The sequence below is a fragment of the Chamaea fasciata genome, unplaced genomic scaffold (genome assembly GCF_029207755.1).
Source record: "Chamaea fasciata isolate MVZ Bird 193981 ecotype frontalis unplaced genomic scaffold, bChaFas1.0.hap1 SCAF_5, whole genome shotgun sequence".
Taxonomy (NCBI): Eukaryota; Metazoa; Chordata; class Aves; order Passeriformes; family Sylviidae; genus Chamaea; species Chamaea fasciata.
In genome coordinates, this window is record NW_027094090.1 from 61,939,466 (window position 1) to 61,959,497 (window position 20,032).

Consider the following 20,032-nt stretch of genomic DNA (forward strand, 5'->3'; position numbering starts at 1 on the left):
AATTAGGACAGCTCTTTGGGCTTGTCCCAAAATCCCTCCAATGGTTGCAGAATTCCATCCAAATGAAGAAATTAACATCTGCTTTATTTGCTAATCTTCCCATCCCTGTGGCTGAGCCATCTTTGGACGCTGAATACCAAGACCATTTTTCATTGGTGTGTAATGTCCCATAAGTCATTCTGGGGGATTCCTTGGTGTGGGTGTGCAGCTTCCATCTGCAAGAAGCTTCCTGCCTGGGGCACCTCTCTTTCAGACATATTTCTGTGATTGTCAAGGCACTGTGGAACACTAATATATTTAACAGAATGGCCTTTCTTTTGGAAAAACAAACAAACAAACAAACAAACAAAAACAAACAGTGGCACATCCCCAGCAAGACAGAGAGAGGTATTGGAATCACCCAACATTTATGGACTGAGTCTCAGAAATAAAATCATTACTACTAACTGCAGTTCTCTAAGCTATAATATCCATCGTGCACAATTGCTACCTATTTTCCTTTCTTCCTCCTTTTCCAGCTGTCTTGTCTTTGGTACTTCTGCTGTTGAGACTCCCCACAGTGCTCTGCTATCTTTTGATTATGTACATGGTGGGACAGATGGGAGAGCTTGTGTGCCCCCTCTGAGTATGGCTTCAGTAAAAAAAAGTTTGGCTCCATTTAGTGTGCAAACCTCCACACCGTAAATGTATACATCTGAAAAATATCCCAAAATACCCCTAAATATCCAGGAACCACAGTCATGGGAAAGCAACCTGGCTTTCTTACTCTTGGCTGCCTAACACTCCCCTCTGCCTGTCCTTTGAGAATAGCAGCCAGTTTCACAAAACTTCCCTCAGAGTCTGGAGGAAGACTGAAGGTCAAACTGTGGCCGATTCATGCATGGGAGGACAAGAAGGGTTTCTTGAACACTGTTAAGAGAAGATGGCCAGCAAAGCAAATACAGCCCAGCAAAAAGGCAAGCACACCAAAACGCAGGATTACAGGTAGGACTAGGATGTCCATGTGACAGGTTCCTACAAGGAAGAGCTAGAAGGATCCAACTTCTGCCTTGGTATGTTTATGTCTACATTAAGACAAAACACGGCATATCGGTGAAATGAAAGGGGAAGTGAAGAGATAGTAATATTTTGTAGATTTTTATTTCTCTCTCATGCCAGAACCACAGAAGAATTGGGATAAAAAATAATGAGCGGTGTTGTGGATGGAATAATGAAGCCATTTTATCTGCCAAGCATTTCGGTTACTGAGGTGAGAAATGTTCCCCTTCCTCAGCTTCCCACCCCTGTACTTTGCACTGAATTAAGATTCCAGTGATGGGACCAGCAATGATTTCTGTATATTAGGAAGAGAGTACCTTCCTGTACATTCCATCTGGCATTTAATCCATTTCCTCTGATTTAATGAGTTAGGTCGTGTAGGAGAGCAGAAAGCAGCTGCTCCCGTGGAGACAGCAGACCCTCAACTCCCTGCACCTCCCCGTTGCCATTGACTCTGTGCACTGGATTCTTTTCCTTGGATAAAATGTAGGGACCAATAACAAAAAAAGGCCTTTCTTAACTTCTAATTTCGGTGGATTGCCGCCGGGATTTTTCAGCGGCGGGGCAGTTCTCACCCACCGCGTGAGGGAGGCCGTGACCCGGTGTGGGGAGCGGAGCACTGGAAGCTTGGACTCGGTGATCTCAGAAGGTTTATTCCAATTTAACTGATCCCGAGATTCTGCCCAAATCCCAGCGACGGGGCACTCCCAGCGCCCGTGTCCCCGTGAGGGGACAGCGCCCGACCCCGCCCTCCGCCCCGCCCTATTCGGCCCCGCCCCACTTAGCCCCGCCCCTCAGGGCACGCCCATCTCTCGTGGCCGCGCCCCGGCGCGCGGAGATGACGCCACATAAGTCTCCGTCCCCCGGTCCTCGCCGTCGTGGGTGGCCCCTCCTCCCGTGACGTCACTGGGGCGCGCCGGCCGCCGGCACGTGTGGCGGTGGCGGTGCCGCCATGAGCTGCCCCGTGCCCTGCGCCGCCTGGGTGCGGCGCGGCGTGGCCAAGGAGACGCCCGACAAGGTGGGGCCGGGGCGGGGACCGCGCTGAGGGACCCCCGCCTGCCCCCGCCGCCGCCCTCACACCTCTGTGTCCGCCCCGCAGGTGCAGCTCAGCGAGGAGGAGCTGAAGGGTCTCATCGAGGAGGCGCAGGACAGGCTGGGGTGAGCCGGGGCGGCGGGAGGGACTCGGCCGGGCCGCTCAGAGGGCCGGGGAGGGGGAAAGCGCAGCCCGGGAGCTGCAGGGCCGTGCCGGAGAGCGGCAGCAGCCAGCACGGGTTCCTCCTGGAGACACCGTGCCCAGGCAGCCCGGCGTCCGGGAGGGCCGGCGCTCCGGAGGAGCATCGGATGGAGGAGATGCTGCTGCCGTCGTGGACGTGGCAGCGCGGCTGGTCCCCGTGCGGTCCCGCTGATGCCGTGCGGGCTGTCAGGATGGACGGGCACTGCGGCGCCTGGCGCTCTCTGGAGCTCCTGTTCCCGTCTACAGCGAGCATTAAGGCGCTGGGTCTATAGCTGTGGGTGCTTCGGAGATGTGGCAAACCGAGATGGAGTTCCTGAACTGACTGGGGAAAAGTGATGCCGAGGGTGTGACGGGACAGTCTGGATCTGGAGGGCACGGTGGGGATCAGAGTGACGTGGTGTTCGTGCTTTGGTAAAGACAAAACGTCATTCGGGGTGTATTTATGGTTCACAGTGAAACTGGCGACATCGCAACTCTCCCCTCAGCCCTGAGAGCCCTTAGTCATGTAGTTGTGTTGAGTTTTGTCGCTCTGCTTTTAAGAAAAAGGTATTTGCAAAACTGATATAAGAAGTGACGTATTTAGGAAACGCAATAGAAGACAAGAAAGAGAAGTCTCTGTTGTCTAGAAAATACGGGGGGTTGAGGTCTTACTGCATTTTCTCGCCATTTTTTGTTAGATCCCTTCATAGGTTTAGGCTTCTGAGTGTTTCAGCTGTGTAGGGTGTGTGGCTGTGCCATGGTGTGTGTGGCTGAACAGATGCAAGAGGTCGCAGAAAAAGTTGTTACAGCTGGATGAATATTGTCCACCCCGTTTCTGTTGGATGCGTCAGTGACACGACTGTTGAACAGTGTAACATCCCAAGATGTATTTTATTCTGGTTTTGCTGGTTTTGGTTATTTAATGGTTCCAAAATAATCTTAAAACATTTGGAAGATTCTCATGTCATGTTAATTTCTTAACTGATTAATGTTCCTGTTTTCTCTGGATTTACTTGTTTCCCCTTTCTGTATGTAAACTTTTGGTTTTCTGAGTGATTTCCTTTCTTTGGCAATTTCAAAAGCATGGAAAGATTTGTGGTGCTGGCTTTTATGAATTCTGTAAAACTTCTGCATGGAAGTATGAAGACAATCTGAAGCAGCTGATCTATTTATAATTTGTTGTGCTTTGTAGAATTTCTTGCAACACCTCACTTTTTTCTCTGTGAAAAGATCACAAATCAAACTCGGATTTAGTTAATTTATTTAATTATCTTGTTACTTGTCTCTAGCTATGTTGTTAATGTGATGTGTTTATTTTACTGAACAAATTAGGAAAATGGGGTTTCTGATATTTAATTTAGAAACTGTATCTGAGAAGCACCTTGGCTCATTGTTGCTTGGGAATTTTGCATGCAGAAGGACAGAAATACAGTGTGTTGAGCAGGGATGAGTTTCTTTGGAGCATGCTCCATTGGGACACCTTGGATGTCTGTTCTCTTCTCAGCCAGTGTTTAATGTGCATTTCCTTCTCCTGAATTCCTTGCACGTAGAAGTGATGCCACAAAGTTCTGAATTTTCTAGATGTTGCCTAGTTTACCCCATAAGAAAAATCCACAGTGTGACTTTATGAATTCTGTGTTAATTTTACTTCGCATAAGTATGGGAAGTATGAGGAAATGAGGTGTTTAAAAGCTTGAAAAAATGTGGGAATTCTCACACATGACTGTTCCTCTGAGGGGGAAAAGGAAAGGAAGGAATGACATGGACACATGTGAACACACAGAAATGAGGTTAAGCGCATTGTATCCACCAAATAGGTGTAAGAGAAAGGGACTTGGACACACAGTTTACCTTGTTGAGGAAAATTTATGCCATGTTTTTGTCAAGAAAACTTTCAAGGAAGAACTTTCTCTGACAGCTTGAGAATTATAGATGCCTTGTATTTGAGGAAAGGCTCTAGCAGGAGTGAATGGATTTCAAAATTATTGGCATAAAGACTTGAAAGCCATGTGAGCAGCTGGGACTGTGTGCTGAAATCTCTCCAGCAGCCCCCTGGAAGTGTTCCATGTGTCTGCCACAGTTTCTCAGGGCTGTGTATCTTTCCACAGTGATGGTGCTGGTGGCAGTGATGAAGGCCAGACAGCGGGTGACACGAATGCATCCATGCCTGGCAGCAGCACTAAGTCTTCCCAAAACAATGAGGAACTGTCTGATCATGAACTGGATGAATATGACTTGGACAATTATGATAAAGAGGAATACACGGGTAAGAAAAATTTGTGTGTCAGATATGCAGTGTAAGTGAAGAACCTTTCCATCTCTTGTTGTGCTTAAGACTTTAGTATCCTAAGGCTATCCTAACTTAACTGTGTTAAGTTTCAGATGCTAGGAATTCACAGTTTTAATGGTTTGCTTGTCCCATCTTGGGAAGCCATTTACTGAGGGAAGCAGTTCAGTGTGCCCTTCGCTGACACTAGGACCAAGAGCATGTTGGAAAGGCTGTCACTCTGGCTGCTGTAGTGCTGGAGCAGAGCAGCAGAAGTCCCTGAAAGCACCAAACAGTTTGTCTTACCGAGGTGCTTATGTTTGGAACTTGGAAGTTCATTTAGCCCACTCCTGATACTTTGCTGTATAGGTAATGCAGGTATTGCTACAGGAGTTTCTAACTCTGCCTGTTACAGATGTGTATAAAAGTGTTCTGAAATTCTCATCTAGGTGATGTAAAACTTGAAGACTCTTTGGCTACTCTGGCAGTATATGGGAGCAATGAAAACGATCCTTACATCACTCTAAAAACCACTGTGAGTACTTAAAGAATGTTAAGTATCTTCAGCAGCATATACTTCAAAATCAGTTAAATTTTCCACTCTGCCTTGGGGCGTGTAAGTGCTTGCAGTCCTTTTTCAAAGGTGTGCCAGATTTTTGATTGGACGGTGCTCTTTTCTTTTAAGGTTGCTTTGTACAGTCCCTTCTTTCTGTGCCTTTTGCATTTAAGTAGGAGGTTAAGGTGAACTGGCTCCTTACTTAAACTCTGCACTTTTGTACGTGGAGTGGTTTTTCACCTGCCTACTAGGACCCAGAAAGCACTTGGAGAAATAACAAGTCTTGGGCCACTAGTGACCAAAATGAGAAAATTACGCAGGTCTCGAGACTCTTGCACCTTCCACCAGTTTGTGTAAGAAATCAGGCTGCGGTGGACTCAGGCAATGTGTCTGATATATAAATATATCAATGTTCTGTATATATATACGTATATATTTATGTATAAAGTACTGGGTCATTGGCTCGTTCTGCCTGTGTGAGTTTCCACTGTCAGATGGGAAACATCTTTGCAGAAGTTGCAGAAGCTGGGTTTGTAGATCTACAGAAAATGAACACTTTTTTCTCAAGCTCTTCTTCCTATGCTTAAGTTCTTTCCCCAGATTCTGAAAGTTCTTCAGTGTGCATCTTCTGTTGTCATTTGGTATTTACTGCTGGAACTGTTGAAGACTAAGTATTGTATAACCTTAAGTTAATTTAAAGAATTGCAGGACTTGATAGAATTCAAACATTGAAGTATGCTTCAATTGAATAAAAAAATAAATTAAAAGCTTGCAGTGAGAAGTCCAAAAAGTCTTGTATGTGTTGAAAATGGGAAGGATGGTACTCTGTAAGATTATTGACATCTGTACAGTTCTTAATTTTTCACAACAAAAATTCCCAAGTTCCTCCCATTCCTCAGTAACAGTGAAAATCAGATGAGAGGTTACATTTCTTCCGGTACAGCTGAATGCCTGGTAGCGCTGCAGGCAGTACTTCTTGGGAGATATTTTCCAGGAAGTAGACAGGGGAAATATTTCCTGGATGTGAGGAGCAGCCACAGCATCATTACTGGACAAAATGCTGTTGTATAATACAAGTGGTCAAGGCACAGGAGCACAAGGGAAATGACCTTTGTTTGTGGACTCCTGGGTGTGATTTTCTTCTCAACAATCAGCTGCATCAGGATAGCCTTGAAATACGGTTTTATATTTGGTAATTAAACACCTCTACAAACCCACCTAGGTTCACATAAAAGTCCTTCAATCTAATTTAATGACTATTCACTCTCCCCAGGACTGGGTCTGGTTCTAGCTTTTCTCTGTTTAGCACCATTACCTGGTTTCAGGTGGGTGGGCGTTAGGGTGTTGGATTTTGAGTATTTTCAGTTATGGCTGTATCACCAAGCAGAAACGGGGGGTTTTTTATAACAGTTTTGAAAATGTGTGGTTTGATGCTTTCATGTGCTTTGCTCAATGCCCCTTGTCCTCTCCTTTTGGCTGTTTAGGAGCAATATGAACAGGAAGACTTTCTGATTAAACCCAGTGACAATCTTGTCCTTTGTGGCAGAGTTGATAAAGACTGCTGTAGCTTGGAGGTCCATGGTGAGTAAAATACGGTTTGTTCTTTGCAGTGAACATAGGGAATGTCTTGCCTAGCATGTGCCGTGTGGCTGTGTTGAAGAGGGAGTGGGTTGCTTTTGGGAAGGATTTTTCTCCCCTTCTTCCTTGTGTTTTGTCCTTTTCCAAGTCACAGTGCTTTAGCAGCACTTTTTCAGGACTAGAGTATTTTGCGCGGAATTGTTGTTATTTAAGGATAGCTTGCCTCTTTCAGGCTGTATAGCAATTTCTTTCCTTATTTCATTTCTTAAAACTTTTAGGAAGCATACTGTGGCATTTTTATTTTCTGAACATATGCCCTTCATTCCAGTCTTACTTTGCATATCCTGCAAGCATCCTCTAGTGGTTTGTTGTTTTGTTTTGTTTTCTTTAGCTTTCTCTTTGCTTCTTTAAGTGGGCTTTCCACTGCTGGGATTAAAAGAACCAGTAGCTTTATCATGATGGTTTAGAAGAGATAATCCTTAACAGGGCCTGAATACTGCTTGTTCTAGAAATAGGTTTAATTTTGCTGTGTAAAAGATTTTTCTGTTGCAGCCAGTGAATACTACTGAATGTGCTGAAATTACTCTCTTTGCTTACTGTGGTTCTTTCTGGGAATGTTTCTGGCTGCTTGTGCTCCATGTTTCTGTAGGCAAAGTATTTCATTTTAAGCAACCAACATGACCAAAATGTGTGAAAGCATCTCCTCAGATACCAGCATGTGGCATTTTCTGTGTCTGGAGGTGTTTACAAATTTTATCAACTGTAAGCTTATATCCAATATTAACTTAAAAAACAATAGCAAAGGCTTCTGCAGTTTCTAATAGTTGGGTAACCTTGTCTTAGCTGACTACTAAGGTTACTTAGTTAACTGGAGACTTCAGTTAATATCTGTCACATGTAGTTAAAAGCTATTTTGTGTGTGTGATGAGACGTTATTAAAATAATTAATGGGTTTTGTATGCTGTCCAGTTGGTAAGTTATTTTATAAGGAGAAAAATAGCTGGCTACAGGAAATTTGTGTTTAGTATATGCCTGCTTTAGCAAAACCTTTCCTGTATCTCAGTTGCCATCTGCTAATGGTCTTCTGTCCTTCTCTCATGTTCATCTTCCTCTGGTTTGTCTTTTTACCTTCATTTCTCTTTCAACCTCATTTGGAACAATTTTTTTTAATTGCTAGTCCTGTAAAATGAATCTGTCTTGATGTAGAAAGTGCTGGATATGGAGCATGAATTATGAAGAGGTTTTACAAACAAGGTAAAAGTATCGAACCTTGACTGAACTTGTCACTTCTTTATCTAAAGTACACAGGAGAATGTTTCTTTTGTGTAATTCTGTGAAGTACAACATTGGTAGAGGATCTGGCCTCTACAGTAAAACTCTGAAGATTCTGTGAATTTACCTTCTAGATCTCCTTGAGAATTTAGTTTTTGCCACAACTGCCTTTTGTAGAAGTGACCTGTTCATGGTTGTTTGCTTTCCCTCTTTGCTGATGTATTGCCTAACTTTAATTATTTTTCAGTTTATAATCATGAAGAGGACTCATTTTATGTACATCATGACATTATCTTGCCTGCTTACCCTCTGAGTCTGGAGTGGTTGAATTTTGATCCTAACCCAGATGAATCAACAGGTAAATTACACAGGGTACTGTCAGAGTCCAGTTAAGAATTTTTGCTTGAAAGGCATGTAAATGTAATGTTGTCACTAAATAATTTCTTCCTGCAGTACAAAGGAATAAAATCAATGTTAATATCAAGATAATATTGACTTGAGATAACCAAGATGTGAATATCAGGTATTTTTCCTTGGTGATACAGTCATCTTAGTGATGCTGCTGTAACAAATGGTTTTACTAAAATACTGATTTTATTATAAGCAAGTTATTGTCAGCAGACCAGAGCAATCTCTAAAATCTGCTTTATTTTCTGTTTGCAAATTAAAGGTTGCTTTTGTTCAATCTCTTTATGTCCAAGGCAGTTAATTAAATGTGAAACACAGCAAAATGTATATATTTGTTTTGTATTTATGTATTTATTAACCTTTTTTCTTGTGTTTCACAGATTTTTTTCTTCCATTGTACAGAGGATGTGGTTTAGTTTTGGTTTGTTTTTTCTTTAAAAAACAAACAAAACATGCAACTTTATACAGCTTGTTTGAACAGTTACTTGTACTGAAAGGGAAGGAGACCCAGTAATTTTTTTTCTGGCAACATCTGCTATCAGCCGATATTTTTAAATTGTTCCATGCCAGTTATAAACATAAATATGTTCAAATAGAAGATTGTGGCACATAAGTTTTACTTAACTAAAGAAATAAGGAACAGCTGGATTGCCAAATGCACTGTTTCATAGCTAAATAAATGTGGTTGCATTTGTTTTTTTGTTTGTAGGAAATTATGTTGCAGTGGGTAACATGACCCCAGTCATTGACATTTGGGACCTTGATGTAGTAGAATCCTTGGAACCAGTCTTTTCTCTTGGAGGCAAGAAAGAGAAAAAGAAGAAAAAGAAAGGAAAGAAAGTAAGCGTTGCAGAATGGTTTACCTGGTTGGGTGGAGGAAATTTAGAGCAGGGATAATGCCTTCTTTTTCTCTTTTTCAGTATTTGAAATGCTAATTTTTCTCTAAATAACTAAAACCTGGAGTTAAGAGCAGAACAGGAATGGGGTGGTGTCCCAGTAAACTTTGAATCTTGACTGTTTAAAATTAGAAGTTGCAGGAGCTGGCAGTTGCAAGGGCCCAAAGCTCAGATAATTGGGAGGAGAGAGAGGGAACTGCCAGAAGTGTTTAGAAAAAAGCTGAAGAACTTGCACATTAGCTGGAAATAATGAGGTTTCTTTAACTAGCCTGAAGGGAGTAACCAGTTCTGTAAAGCAGCAGTTGGAGCAATCTGTGATCTGGGGTGGGAGGCAGGGTGCAGGTGGTGCAGAGACAGTTCTCTCAAAAGCTGTGTTGCAGCAAGTGAGTGTAATTTAATATGAAGTTGTTTGTGGAGGCTTTAGGAAATTCGTACTGATGTGGAGTAATGCTTGATTTGCATTGAAGCTGTAATTTTCGAAAGTCTGTTTATGTTGTGTGTACACAGAGTTTATCAGAAGGGACTGTGGAAGGACATACTGATGCTGTGCTTGATCTTTCATGGAATAAACAAAGCAGGTAAAAGAATCCTTGAATAACAATGGATGTTAGAAAATTGCAGTCTTAATTAGGCATACAGTTTTCACACAAAATCTAAAACCTTGAAAGCACTGCTAAAATGAACACATTCTTAAAAATACACTCCTGACTTTTTTCTTTTAACTAGAGCTATTGATTTTTAATTTTTTTTTTTAATACTTGTACATTACTGCAGGTCACTTTTGATTTGCAGGTTGTCCAGATGAAGGCAGGGCAAAGGTGGGTGTGAGCCATTTGGTAAATTGTCTACATTTCTCTTGTTCAGACTGGAGAAGCAGAAGGGCTGCATGAGCTATGCTGATCTGCCAGTGGCCTAAACCACCATTTCAACAGAGACAAGTAGATTTATAGAAGAAAGTCCTTGCTATTCTGTTTTTGTGTTGTTTTTGTTTTTTTTTCCTTCTGGCTTTTGCCCCAAAGCTGTGAACAGGAAAGAGAGTGTAAAAGCCCTAATAGCTCAGTTATAGCCCTAAATGTCTCTGGCCTCTAGGCAGAGAAAAATTCCCTGTTGCTTGAGAATGAACTAGAAATGAAGTGCTGCTATTGAAGCAACACAAAGCTGGCCCATCTTGGGGCAGAGGTCAAGGACAATGTGCTGACTGAAGTAAAGATGCTGCTGGTTTTTTATCACTTAGGTGGTTGTTATCAGTTCATCTGTCAGAGGATCCTTAGCGGGGGTCTTGAAACTGCTTCAGTCAGATGCAGGCTGATTTATTTTTTAAATTTTATTTTTCTGCTGTCATAAATGCCTTTGCCTTTGAAGATGTACACAGACAATTCTGCATATTCTGATGAGCAGGTGTGAGCCTTCAGTTTTACTGCTTTCTTGTCTAGATACTGATGAAGAAAACACCCACACAGACCTCAGTAAATGTATATAAATTGCACTCTTAATTTACAGTCTGTTGTTCTTAAACTACACACATATGCACAGAGTGTGACAATGACCAGTCCATCTAAAAAAGAGGAGCTTTCATTTACTTAGGAATGGTCTGGTGATACTATAGACAAGGATAAAAAAAATGATGGCTTCAGTAGTTAAGTCTGAAGTGCGTAATTCTGTAATGTGCAGAGTTACAAATTCATTAATTCTCGTTGGTCTTTCAGGAAATAAAACCAGCCCTGAAGTGGGCAGCTTATGGACAAAACAAGGAACTCCTTGGAGCAGCTTATATATAAAATATTTTACTGTTGTTTCTTTCTTTAAAGCAAGGCATGTTGTGACAGCTCTACAAATAGCTTTCTGCCTGTAGGTCATAGTGGTGTTATTGTAAAATGTTCTTACAGCCTTCACTATGCATTTTCTTAACTTCTCCTTGTAACCTTGCTAGGCAAAACAGAATGGATATGTTTCTTTGACGAACCAAATGTTTCTTTCAGTCAGAAGCACTTGGTTAATATAAAAAGGGGAGGGGGAGCAGTTTCAATCAGAAACAACATGGTGAGGTAATAAATCTGATTTTAAGAGCAATGAAGCAGTTATAGGACTTGTAGTGTGTGTTTGACAGGCATTTGGGGATGTTCTGATTTGTTTTTTCTGATCAAACTTTTAAGGTGTGTTTATTGCTCTTAACACAGTTGGTCAAATTTAAGTTGAAATGTGGGGTCTGTAAACTAACTGAAATTTTAGTGGTTACTTTCAGCAGTCTACAAAGGGTAGAGTGTTATGTCTTCAGTAGGTGTATAAACAGATATTAGAGAGCAAAATATTTCACAAACAGGTTTGGCAGGCTCTTGGCTGCATGCATATGCAAACACAATGAAGTAGCATAAGTAATGTTTAAAATACTATTCAATGTCAAAGGAATGAATGTGCTTCGAAACCCTTATTACTTTGTTTTGTTCGAGAAATCTTTGAGTAAATGGTATTGTAAGTAATGTCAGGGGAAATAGAAGCAGAACTGTCATTGTTATAAGTGTTGTACTAATGTAATGTAATATAGCCTATTTATAATCTTTACTTATAACTTAGAATTGCCTTCAGGGAGTTAGCCCTCAGACTTGAGAGAAATAATCTATTGACCACAATGTCCTTGTTCTCAGAATCGGGGTCTGTGTGTCTTTTGGGGTTTTGACCATTATTTGTTTCTATCTGTATAAAAAGTTTTAAAACTGATTTTTTATCCGTTATCAGGAATGTTTTAGCAAGTGCCTCTGCTGACAACACAGTGATTTTGTGGGACATGGCTGTGGGTAAGCCAGCAGCCAGCCTGACACTACATACAGACAAGGTATGGAATAATTGCTGTATTTTTTCCACTGTAGAATACAGAGAAAAATATGACTGCAGTTTTTCATTAACTACTTGTTAGTGAACCCTCAAAACAACAATTCTCTAATATTCTGACATCTGTGCAGAGTTGTTTAAATTTATTAATTAGTTACTTTTGCAAACAGCACTCTATTTGCTTTTTAAAATGTTATTTAACCTAACTTTTAGAAAGTTAGTAAAGATTTGTAACAGTTTTTAAAATATCTTTTGTGTATTGGCCCTAATGGTGGGGAATATAGTAGTGCTGGTATAGGCTACAAAAATAGATGTCTGAACATAGGTCAAACTGTAACTCTCTTAAGGGAACAATGACTGTCAGTTACAGTTTGTTCTAGGTGAAAAGGTTTAAAATAAATGATACTAAAATACCATAGTGATGGGTACTTCAGAAATGAATTAATCTCATAGTAATTAAAATGTAACAGCTGGTTATTAATAGCTGTAACCTTATTTTGCTGCTAACAAAGTCACTGCCCTTGACCAACTCCTGATTTTCATTTTTTGTTAACATCTGCTTTGTTCCCCCCAAACTGGAAGCAGATACTCTTTTACCTCTAGGGGTTTTTTTTGTTGTGTTTTTTTTTTGTTGTTGTTGTTTTTTGTTTGTTTGTTTTTTGTTTTGTTTTGGTTTTTTTTTTTTAAATTAATATCTAGGGCAGAAGGGGGGCATGGGGTTCTGTTCAATATTGGAAAATATCTTGTTTTCACTAGGTGGGGGTATTTGAAATAACGTGCATCTCTTGCACTGTTTTTGAGCAATATGAGGATCAAGAAGCCTAATAGGAGGGAGTTTTGGGAGGACTGTGTGCTGGCTTGGGGTTGGGATGGATGTGCTTCCTTCCAAGAAAGTTCCTGTGTATGTGTGTTACATAATATCTTCCATTATCTAGGTCCAGACATTGCAGTTTCATCCTTTTGAAACTCAGACCCTCGTTTCTGGATCATTTGATAAGTATGTCAGGGTAATGTTTTCACATGTTGCACCTGGGGAGGGGTTTCCTTTTCAGTTAAGCCTTGTGTTTTCTTTCTTTTTTTTTTTTTTTATAACTGTGCCAATTTGAGTAATGCTGTTGTTTTTTTCCAGCAAGGAAGCCACGTTTGCATATGGCCAGGGTGTAGTTTCCTTACCTCTTTTTCAGGGGTAGCAAGTGCTTTAACCATCTGGACTGACATTTTCTGTGCCAGGTGTCTGCCTGCTCCAAACCAAATTTATTTCTTACTTTGGCCTAATGGCATTTCCTTCATTGGGAACGTGTCACTTTTCATTCCTTGGAACAAAGGAACACCTTTGCCCAGTGTTTCCCAGCCAGTAAGGCCAGGGTGGAGGCACAAGGGACTTTAAAATCCCAGTTCTCTCCCTCCAGCCTCTATAGGCACAGCTGAAGTGTAATGGGCTGTCTCCTGTGATTGCAGCCTGGAGATGCTGGGAAATGGTTTGTGTCTGCACACTTGGACTACTTTGTAGATGGCAGTTCTTGTAAGTCCTGCCAGCCAAAAACTCCCTCTCTGTTCTCCCATCTCAATGGGGTAAATTTTGTTTTATTACAATGATTTTCTTCCATTGATTTTTTAATTCAGTTTTTAAGACTTTGTCCTTATGTTGAAATATTTTATAGACTTGCCAACCTTTAGCCAAGCCTTTGAGTTCTCTGGCTTCTGTTATGCTCTTGCTGCATCTGCTGAAGTATTGGAGGAGGACCTTTTACTGTTGTTAGGAAGCTGCTTCCGTCTTTTTCCTCCCTCTCGACTTCCTTTGATAAAAGGAAGCATTAAGTCCAAGCAGTGACCAGGTGCTGATTCCTTTTTAGCTGCTCCTTTGGTACCATGGACACCTCTAAACCACTGTGCTATCCATAAACTAACAGAGTGCCCTTGTGGATTTTTCTTGCAAAGCCTTGCAGGACCACAGGCAATGCAGTGAGCGTTGGGAGATGCCTTCATAGCCTGAAAAAAGAAACGTTTGTGTGTAAAATTCCTGGTAAAAGACCTGGGAGACCCACATCACACTTCTTTAATTATATAATAGAGTGGGAGTAGGTTACACTGAGGATGTTGACAGTGGTGAGGTGATGCTGGAGTGACATGACTGCTCCTCTGTTGCATTTGCACCCAGGAGCTTTTTGAGCTGGGACGGATTCTGCAGCCACACAGCTGAGCACGTGTCTGTAAAGAATCCCAGAGGACCCACTAACTGCCATCCACTCTTTCTCCTTCGTGGAGTAGTGTTTCTCTAATTATTTGTTAAGATTGTTGCTTTTTTAGAATTTTTTTTTATTAAGCATATTTGAAAATTATGCATATGTATGACAAAATGATCTTCTAATTAGTGCATCATTACTTGACTTTACTGAAGTCTGTTCGTAATTAAGTGAAATATTTGCATAATTATGGTCTGCTATGTGATAAGTATCTTACGTATTGAGCAAATTCAAGCTCTGCTTAGTTTCAATAGAGCGGCTGTTGGTAACCAAGATGAAACTTTGAAGCACATGGAAAAATGTCATGCTTATCTGCAAGATTTTAATCTGTTGCTGAATTAGAAGACTAAGTAGTAAAGTTGTTTCCATTTAATTTTTTAATTATAGTTTACATGGAGCTTCTGTAAATGTCAGTGGGAAAGCAAACTATGCCATAAAGTGTTCTGCCCTGATTTTTTTTAATTTTATTTCCCGTCCCTTTGTCCCCTAGATCAGCAGTGCTGTACGACTGCAGAAACCCCCAGGACAGCCATCGAGTGTGGCGGTTTAGTGGTCAGGTTGAGAGAGTCATTTGGAATCATTTTTCACCTTGCCATTTCTTGGTGAGTACATGCTTTTCTGTTCTCCTTGGTTGTTGCCATGTCATTTAACCTGTATTTAGTGTTAATTATGTTTCTGAATCAGAACAGAGCCAGTGGACATTTGGATAGTTTGTGCTGCTTATTATAAAAATGCAGTCTGGGGGAGGATGTTTTTAGGTAGTTTTTTCAGTGAGTATCTCTAGACAAACTACTTACTTGGTATCTTCACTGTGACAGTAGAAAAGCTATAGATTCTGGTGCTTTTCACTCCAGAGATGACAATCTTGGTCACGTCGTTGCAGTGTTCAGTGGCTGAGATATGTTTTCCTTTGCACAGTTGCTGTTGTTTCACGCAATGAAGCAATTGCAGCTGAGAAATAGCTAATTAGAACTGAGATCCTGAATATTAAATCAGTGTTTCAAGTCAGCGCTAGAGGGCACTGTCCTCCTGGCTGGTATGGAGTGATCCACTCCTTCAGGTTGGAAAAGTCCTCTGAGATCCAGCCTAAAGGTTAACCCAGCACTGCCAAGTCCGCCACTAGATGTCCATAAGTTCCTCATCGGCATGGCTTTTAAATACCTACAGGGGTGGGGATTCCACCTCTTCCCTGGACAGCCTGTGCCAGTGCTTGACCTCCCTTTCAGTAAAGACACTTTGACTGATGTCCAGTCTAAACCCTGGTGCAACTTCAGGCCATTTTCTGTTGTTCTATTGCTTATTACCTGGGAAAAAGTACCTAGAGTATAAGGGAAAAATATCTTGGTTGAGTTTTTTACAATAAAACTTTGCAACAGAATTTTAAAACAAATCTTCGCTATTATCTCAGTGGCTGTCTAGTTCTCTGTTGCTTTGTGTATACAGCCAACAGAAGTGGCTGCTCAGCTCGGTTGGGTTTATGATGTGGATGTCTCCTGGTGTAATCACACTTAGTTTTGCACAGGACTACTGTGCAGCTACTGATGGCTCTGAAAGCTTTGAACTGACAGTCAAGAGGCTGAAGGCTCTGCATTTCATTGCCTGACCTGAGGGTCAGACTTAGTGGGGCAACTCTCTTCAAAATACACATAAAGAAATTTGCCTGGGATTAAGACTTCATGTCATCAGTGCAGCATAATTGAGGTTTGTAGAATAGCTCGGGCACCAGCTGGGTGGAGCCTGACTTTGGGAGTGTCAGCCTGGGAACAGTGTAACATGTCGTAGGTTGAAGTAGTGTCTGCCTCAGATCTGAGGGGTTTGCCAGAGGGTGGCTGTTATTTCGCTGGAGGTTTTTGTGGCTGTTTGTTTTTCAAATGCTGTGCTTTCCTTAGGCAAGCACAGACGATGGCTTCGTGTACTGTCTGGATGCTCGCACTGATAAGCCCCTGTTTACCCTGAAAGCTCACAATGAAGAGGTGTCAGGTAAATTGCCTGTGTGTCCTTTTGTGTCCTGTTTGTTCCAAGTGGGCAAGGCACATCTGAAAGATGCCTGTAATCCGTAGCACTGAGGTGGTAGTGATTCCTTGTTTAACAAATAAGTTGTGCATGCTGATCATGGTAGCTGCTGTGTGAAACAAATCTCTGCTGAGGGGGATTGGGAGGCAAAATAGGCCTGCATGGTTCCCTTGGCTCTCACTACAGGGACCAGTGGCGGCATTAATCCTTTGTTCTGAAATGGAGTTTAGTGTGAGGAGAATATTGGGGTTGTTCTCGTGTCTTCACTTCAAAATGTATCCTCATCTCTGAAATGGGGATTGCCTGCTGCTGTCACACTGCTGCACTCTTCATCCTCCAGGGCTACAACTAAGCAGTCAGATCAAAGGGTGCCTTGTGACATCATCTGCTGACAAATACATGAAAATTTGGGATATCTTGGGAGACAGACCAAGTTTAGTCCATTCCAGGGATATGAAAATGGTATAGTAATATTTATTTCTTGATTCTACAAAGTTTTATATATAAACTGTCTGGTTATTCTTTTTCTGTCTAGTTTGAATCTTGTTTTTATGGTCTCATAGGGAAAAAAATAAGTGACACATTCTGGGTAAATCATTCTCATCACAGTGCAGTATTCCACATGGAATTGGCAAACTGCTTCAAAGCCTCACACCCAAATTCCAGATACAATGTTCTGAGTAGAACTATGGGTGCTCCAGCTTGCATGTGCTACATTCGAGACAAAGATGTGATTAACTGTTTATAATTAACAGCTCTTGACTTTACAAAAGTAGTTACGTCTTTACAAAAGAAGTTTCAGAAACTTAATTACATTTGTTAAAACTTGCTTGGTGAAAGTATTTTCAGATGACAAATTCATTTTAAGATTAAAATAAAAATTCTCTTTTCTCCCACCCTGCCAGGGAGTTCTGTTTTGTGCAGCCTGCTGCCCTGACTTGCCATTTGTCTTTGCCTTTGGAGGAGAGCGGGAAGGGCTACGCGTTTGGGATATAAGCAAGATCTCTGCAGGTAGTGTTCTCATTTCTTTGAATGTTGTGGTTCTCCCCTTGCTTTCAGGGTCTATTTGTATTCAGTAATGGATTGTGACTATGACAGAAAACCATAGTTCAGTATTTTAAAATACACCAATACTGCATGTATGGTCACATTTTCAGCTTCCAAAATATGTGGTTTTTTCTAAATTGGAGAACTGCTTGACATGATTTATTTTCTTGCAGCTGAAGTGTAATACCTTATAATACCTATGTTTTTTTCCTCATGTTCCTGATGTGATTTGGTATCACATTTTTTGAGTACTTCGATAAGTAGAGAAAGAAAAGTGAGGACCAATTTTGATCAGTTGCAGCTATGTGTAACTAAACAGCATGATTTTTTTTGGAGAAGGCTTTTAAGAGCCTTTTGGGAACCAGAGACTAAAACCAGAAATAAATTATTGAAACTTAATGATGTGCTCTTCAAACCTCATCAGTTTTACAGTACTTAGGTACAGGAATCATGCAGAGGAAATGTCTAGATGCTCTGGAGGAAAAATAACAGGACTTGTAATTGAAGTATCATATGCAGGCAATTGGTCTGACCTTTAGCTTCAACTCTGTACTTGGGGTAAGGGGAAGAGCTTTGAAACAGGTTAGGATGTCCATTCCATGGTGCTCACCAGGCTGTCCCTGCTCTACTCCTCTTTCCTCTGGGAAAGTAACATATAAGCAATTCCCTGTTTGTATTGCAGTGAATGAAGTTTTTGGAAACAGAGAGAGGCTCATCCTGGCTAGTGCCAACTCTGCGGCTTCCAGCTCCATGGCCAGCAGAAGCAGCAACGATTTGGAGACAGCAATGGAATCATGATGGACCAAAGATCAAAAAATCAAAATAATCAATGGGACTACAACTAATGTGTATTCTGCAAATGCCCCTGCTTGGTGAGAGTTCGTGGACATGACTCCGGGTGTCTTGCAATCTGCAGGCTTCTTCATCTCAGACAAAGAAAGATGTTGGTGTGGTTAAGCTCTAAGCTCCTGCCTCTATTACCAGCTCTGAAAGATTGAATCACTCGCTTTAGCCTGAGATAATCATCCGTGAAACAGGGGCTACCATATATAAAGCTGATACAGAAAGTGGAACAGTCACTAGAAAAATATTCTGTGACTCCAGAAATTTGTCGAATATTGCAAAGACAGTTTTATCTTCTACCTTCTAAGGGCGTAAGGAAAAATATTTCACACAACAGTTGTGTAATAAATAAACAAAAGATTAATTGAATTAAATTACAAGTGTAAATAGATAATTTATCCTTAATTTGAGGCTAGATTTACAGATTTTAGATCTTCCATGTAACTTTTTAGATTTTAGGAGTATTCTCAGGCAATAAATTGGAGTCTCCAAACAGAATCCTGTTATCACCAGTATCAAACCAAAAATAACCCAGCTCTATCCCACCAAAACTGGCGGTTTCTTTTTCCAGGTTCCACAGCACCTAAGTTTAGTGATGCTGCACATAGTATTGGGTTTTTCTTCACACTCCAGATGTATTTCAAGAGAATTTGAACTGAAGTAAGGAGCTGCTACTCAAGGAGGATGAGAGGCTGTCAGGACACCAAGTGAGGGTTTGGATCCCAGCTGGTCACTGTTACTGGTGAAAAGCTGTTTTCTTAACTCCGCCCAGGCAGACACCTGACACCTGAAGGCACAGAGGAAAGTTTTAGGTGTCACTTTAACCACCAACTTAAGCCCCTTGTTTGCAGGATCAGGAACCTAATCAAGGGATGTGACTCAAAGGATTTCCTTGCATTTATAATGTAACACCCAGGTGCTTTCCTCAGGAACTTAATTCATACTCTTACCCTCCATTGAATACTTGTCCTTTGCATACACTAAAGGTGCCTGTAGAGTGTTCCTGCTGCAGAAACGACCTGGGTTTTAAATCCACTGATGCCAAAGCAGCTGCAGGATCGTACATAGAGCTGCCAGGCTCTTCCCACTGCTTTCCACCCTAACTCACTGTAGTTCATTCTGGTGAGGTAAAGCAGGTAAATTGAGTCCCTACAAACTGCAGCTGGGGAAAAGGCAGGTATGTAATTTTCCTTCCTATCCCTTGAGATAGTTGGCTGCTTCTAAAACTACTTCAGCTGTTTCTAGTCTGGTGAAGGTGTTTAGCATGGCTTTGCAGGAACCAAGACTACTCTGGCTGTGTTGGGATTCCTGCCTCCATCCTGTCTCTGCCAAGCAGTAGTGAATGATGTGTGGACAATAAATAACTGTTTTTGTAAAGCTTAGGGAGGTGTCAGTACCAGAACCACCTCTGTCCAACTTCTCTCCATTGAAAACTTCCAAGTTTTTCAAAGCTTTGATTTTAAATAAATGCTTTGTGTTAAGATGTTTGAGGGTGATTTCTCTTACCTCTATGCCTACTAATATGAGTGGCACTAACTCTCTTTTGTTTTTGGAAGAAATTGCATTACTGGAAGCAACACATCTTTGGACTTACCAAGATCCTAGCACCTGTCTCTGGAGCTTTTTGGTCACATACTGATCTGAGGCAAGTGTTTTCAGGTTTTAAGAACCCTCAGAGCTCTCTAAGAACTACAGTGTACAGGGAGAGGTACAGCTAAGCTTGGGCTGTTCAGGGCCAGAAGCAGAGCCTCTTTCCTAAGGGAACCTCCCATTACCTTGTCAGAGAAGAGAGCACAGCTGAATCTTCTTTTGCAGCACAGCCAGAGGAGTGAC

General features: G+C 41.4%; 1 protein-coding gene across 1 annotated transcript; it reads left to right on the forward strand.

The window, feature by feature from the left end:
- The first annotated feature begins 1,930 nt into the window (after nt 1-1,930).
- On the forward strand, nt 1,931-19,680 carry PWP1 (PWP1 homolog, endonuclein). The gene is made up of 15 exons (XM_066183993.1): nt 1,931-2,056; nt 2,138-2,196; nt 4,360-4,517; nt 4,967-5,052; nt 6,558-6,654; nt 8,171-8,281; nt 9,041-9,171; nt 9,735-9,805; nt 11,961-12,057; nt 12,989-13,050; nt 14,787-14,898; nt 16,186-16,276; nt 16,650-16,771; nt 17,215-17,320; nt 18,039-19,680. Exons 1-15 carry the CDS (start codon nt 1,991-1,993, stop codon nt 18,152-18,154), a joined length of 1,485 nt encoding a protein of 494 aa, XP_066040090.1. The 5' UTR covers nt 1,931-1,990; the 3' UTR covers nt 18,155-19,680.
- Nucleotides 19,681-20,032: the final 352 nt, after the last annotated feature.

Bases quoted from the DNA above. Each gene is read 5' to 3' on its own strand.
- PWP1 (XM_066183993.1), top strand. From the start codon at position 1,991: ATGAGCTGCCCCGTGCCCTGCGCCGCCTGGGTGCGGCGCGGCGTGGCC. The intron at 2,197-4,359 runs GTGAGCCGGGGC...ATCTTTCCACAG, and splicing joins GAGGCGCAGGACAGGCTGGG to TGATGGTGCTGGTGGCAGTG. The intron at 14,899-16,185 runs GTGAGTACATGC...TGCTTTCCTTAG, and splicing joins TTTCACCTTGCCATTTCTTG to GCAAGCACAGACGATGGCTT.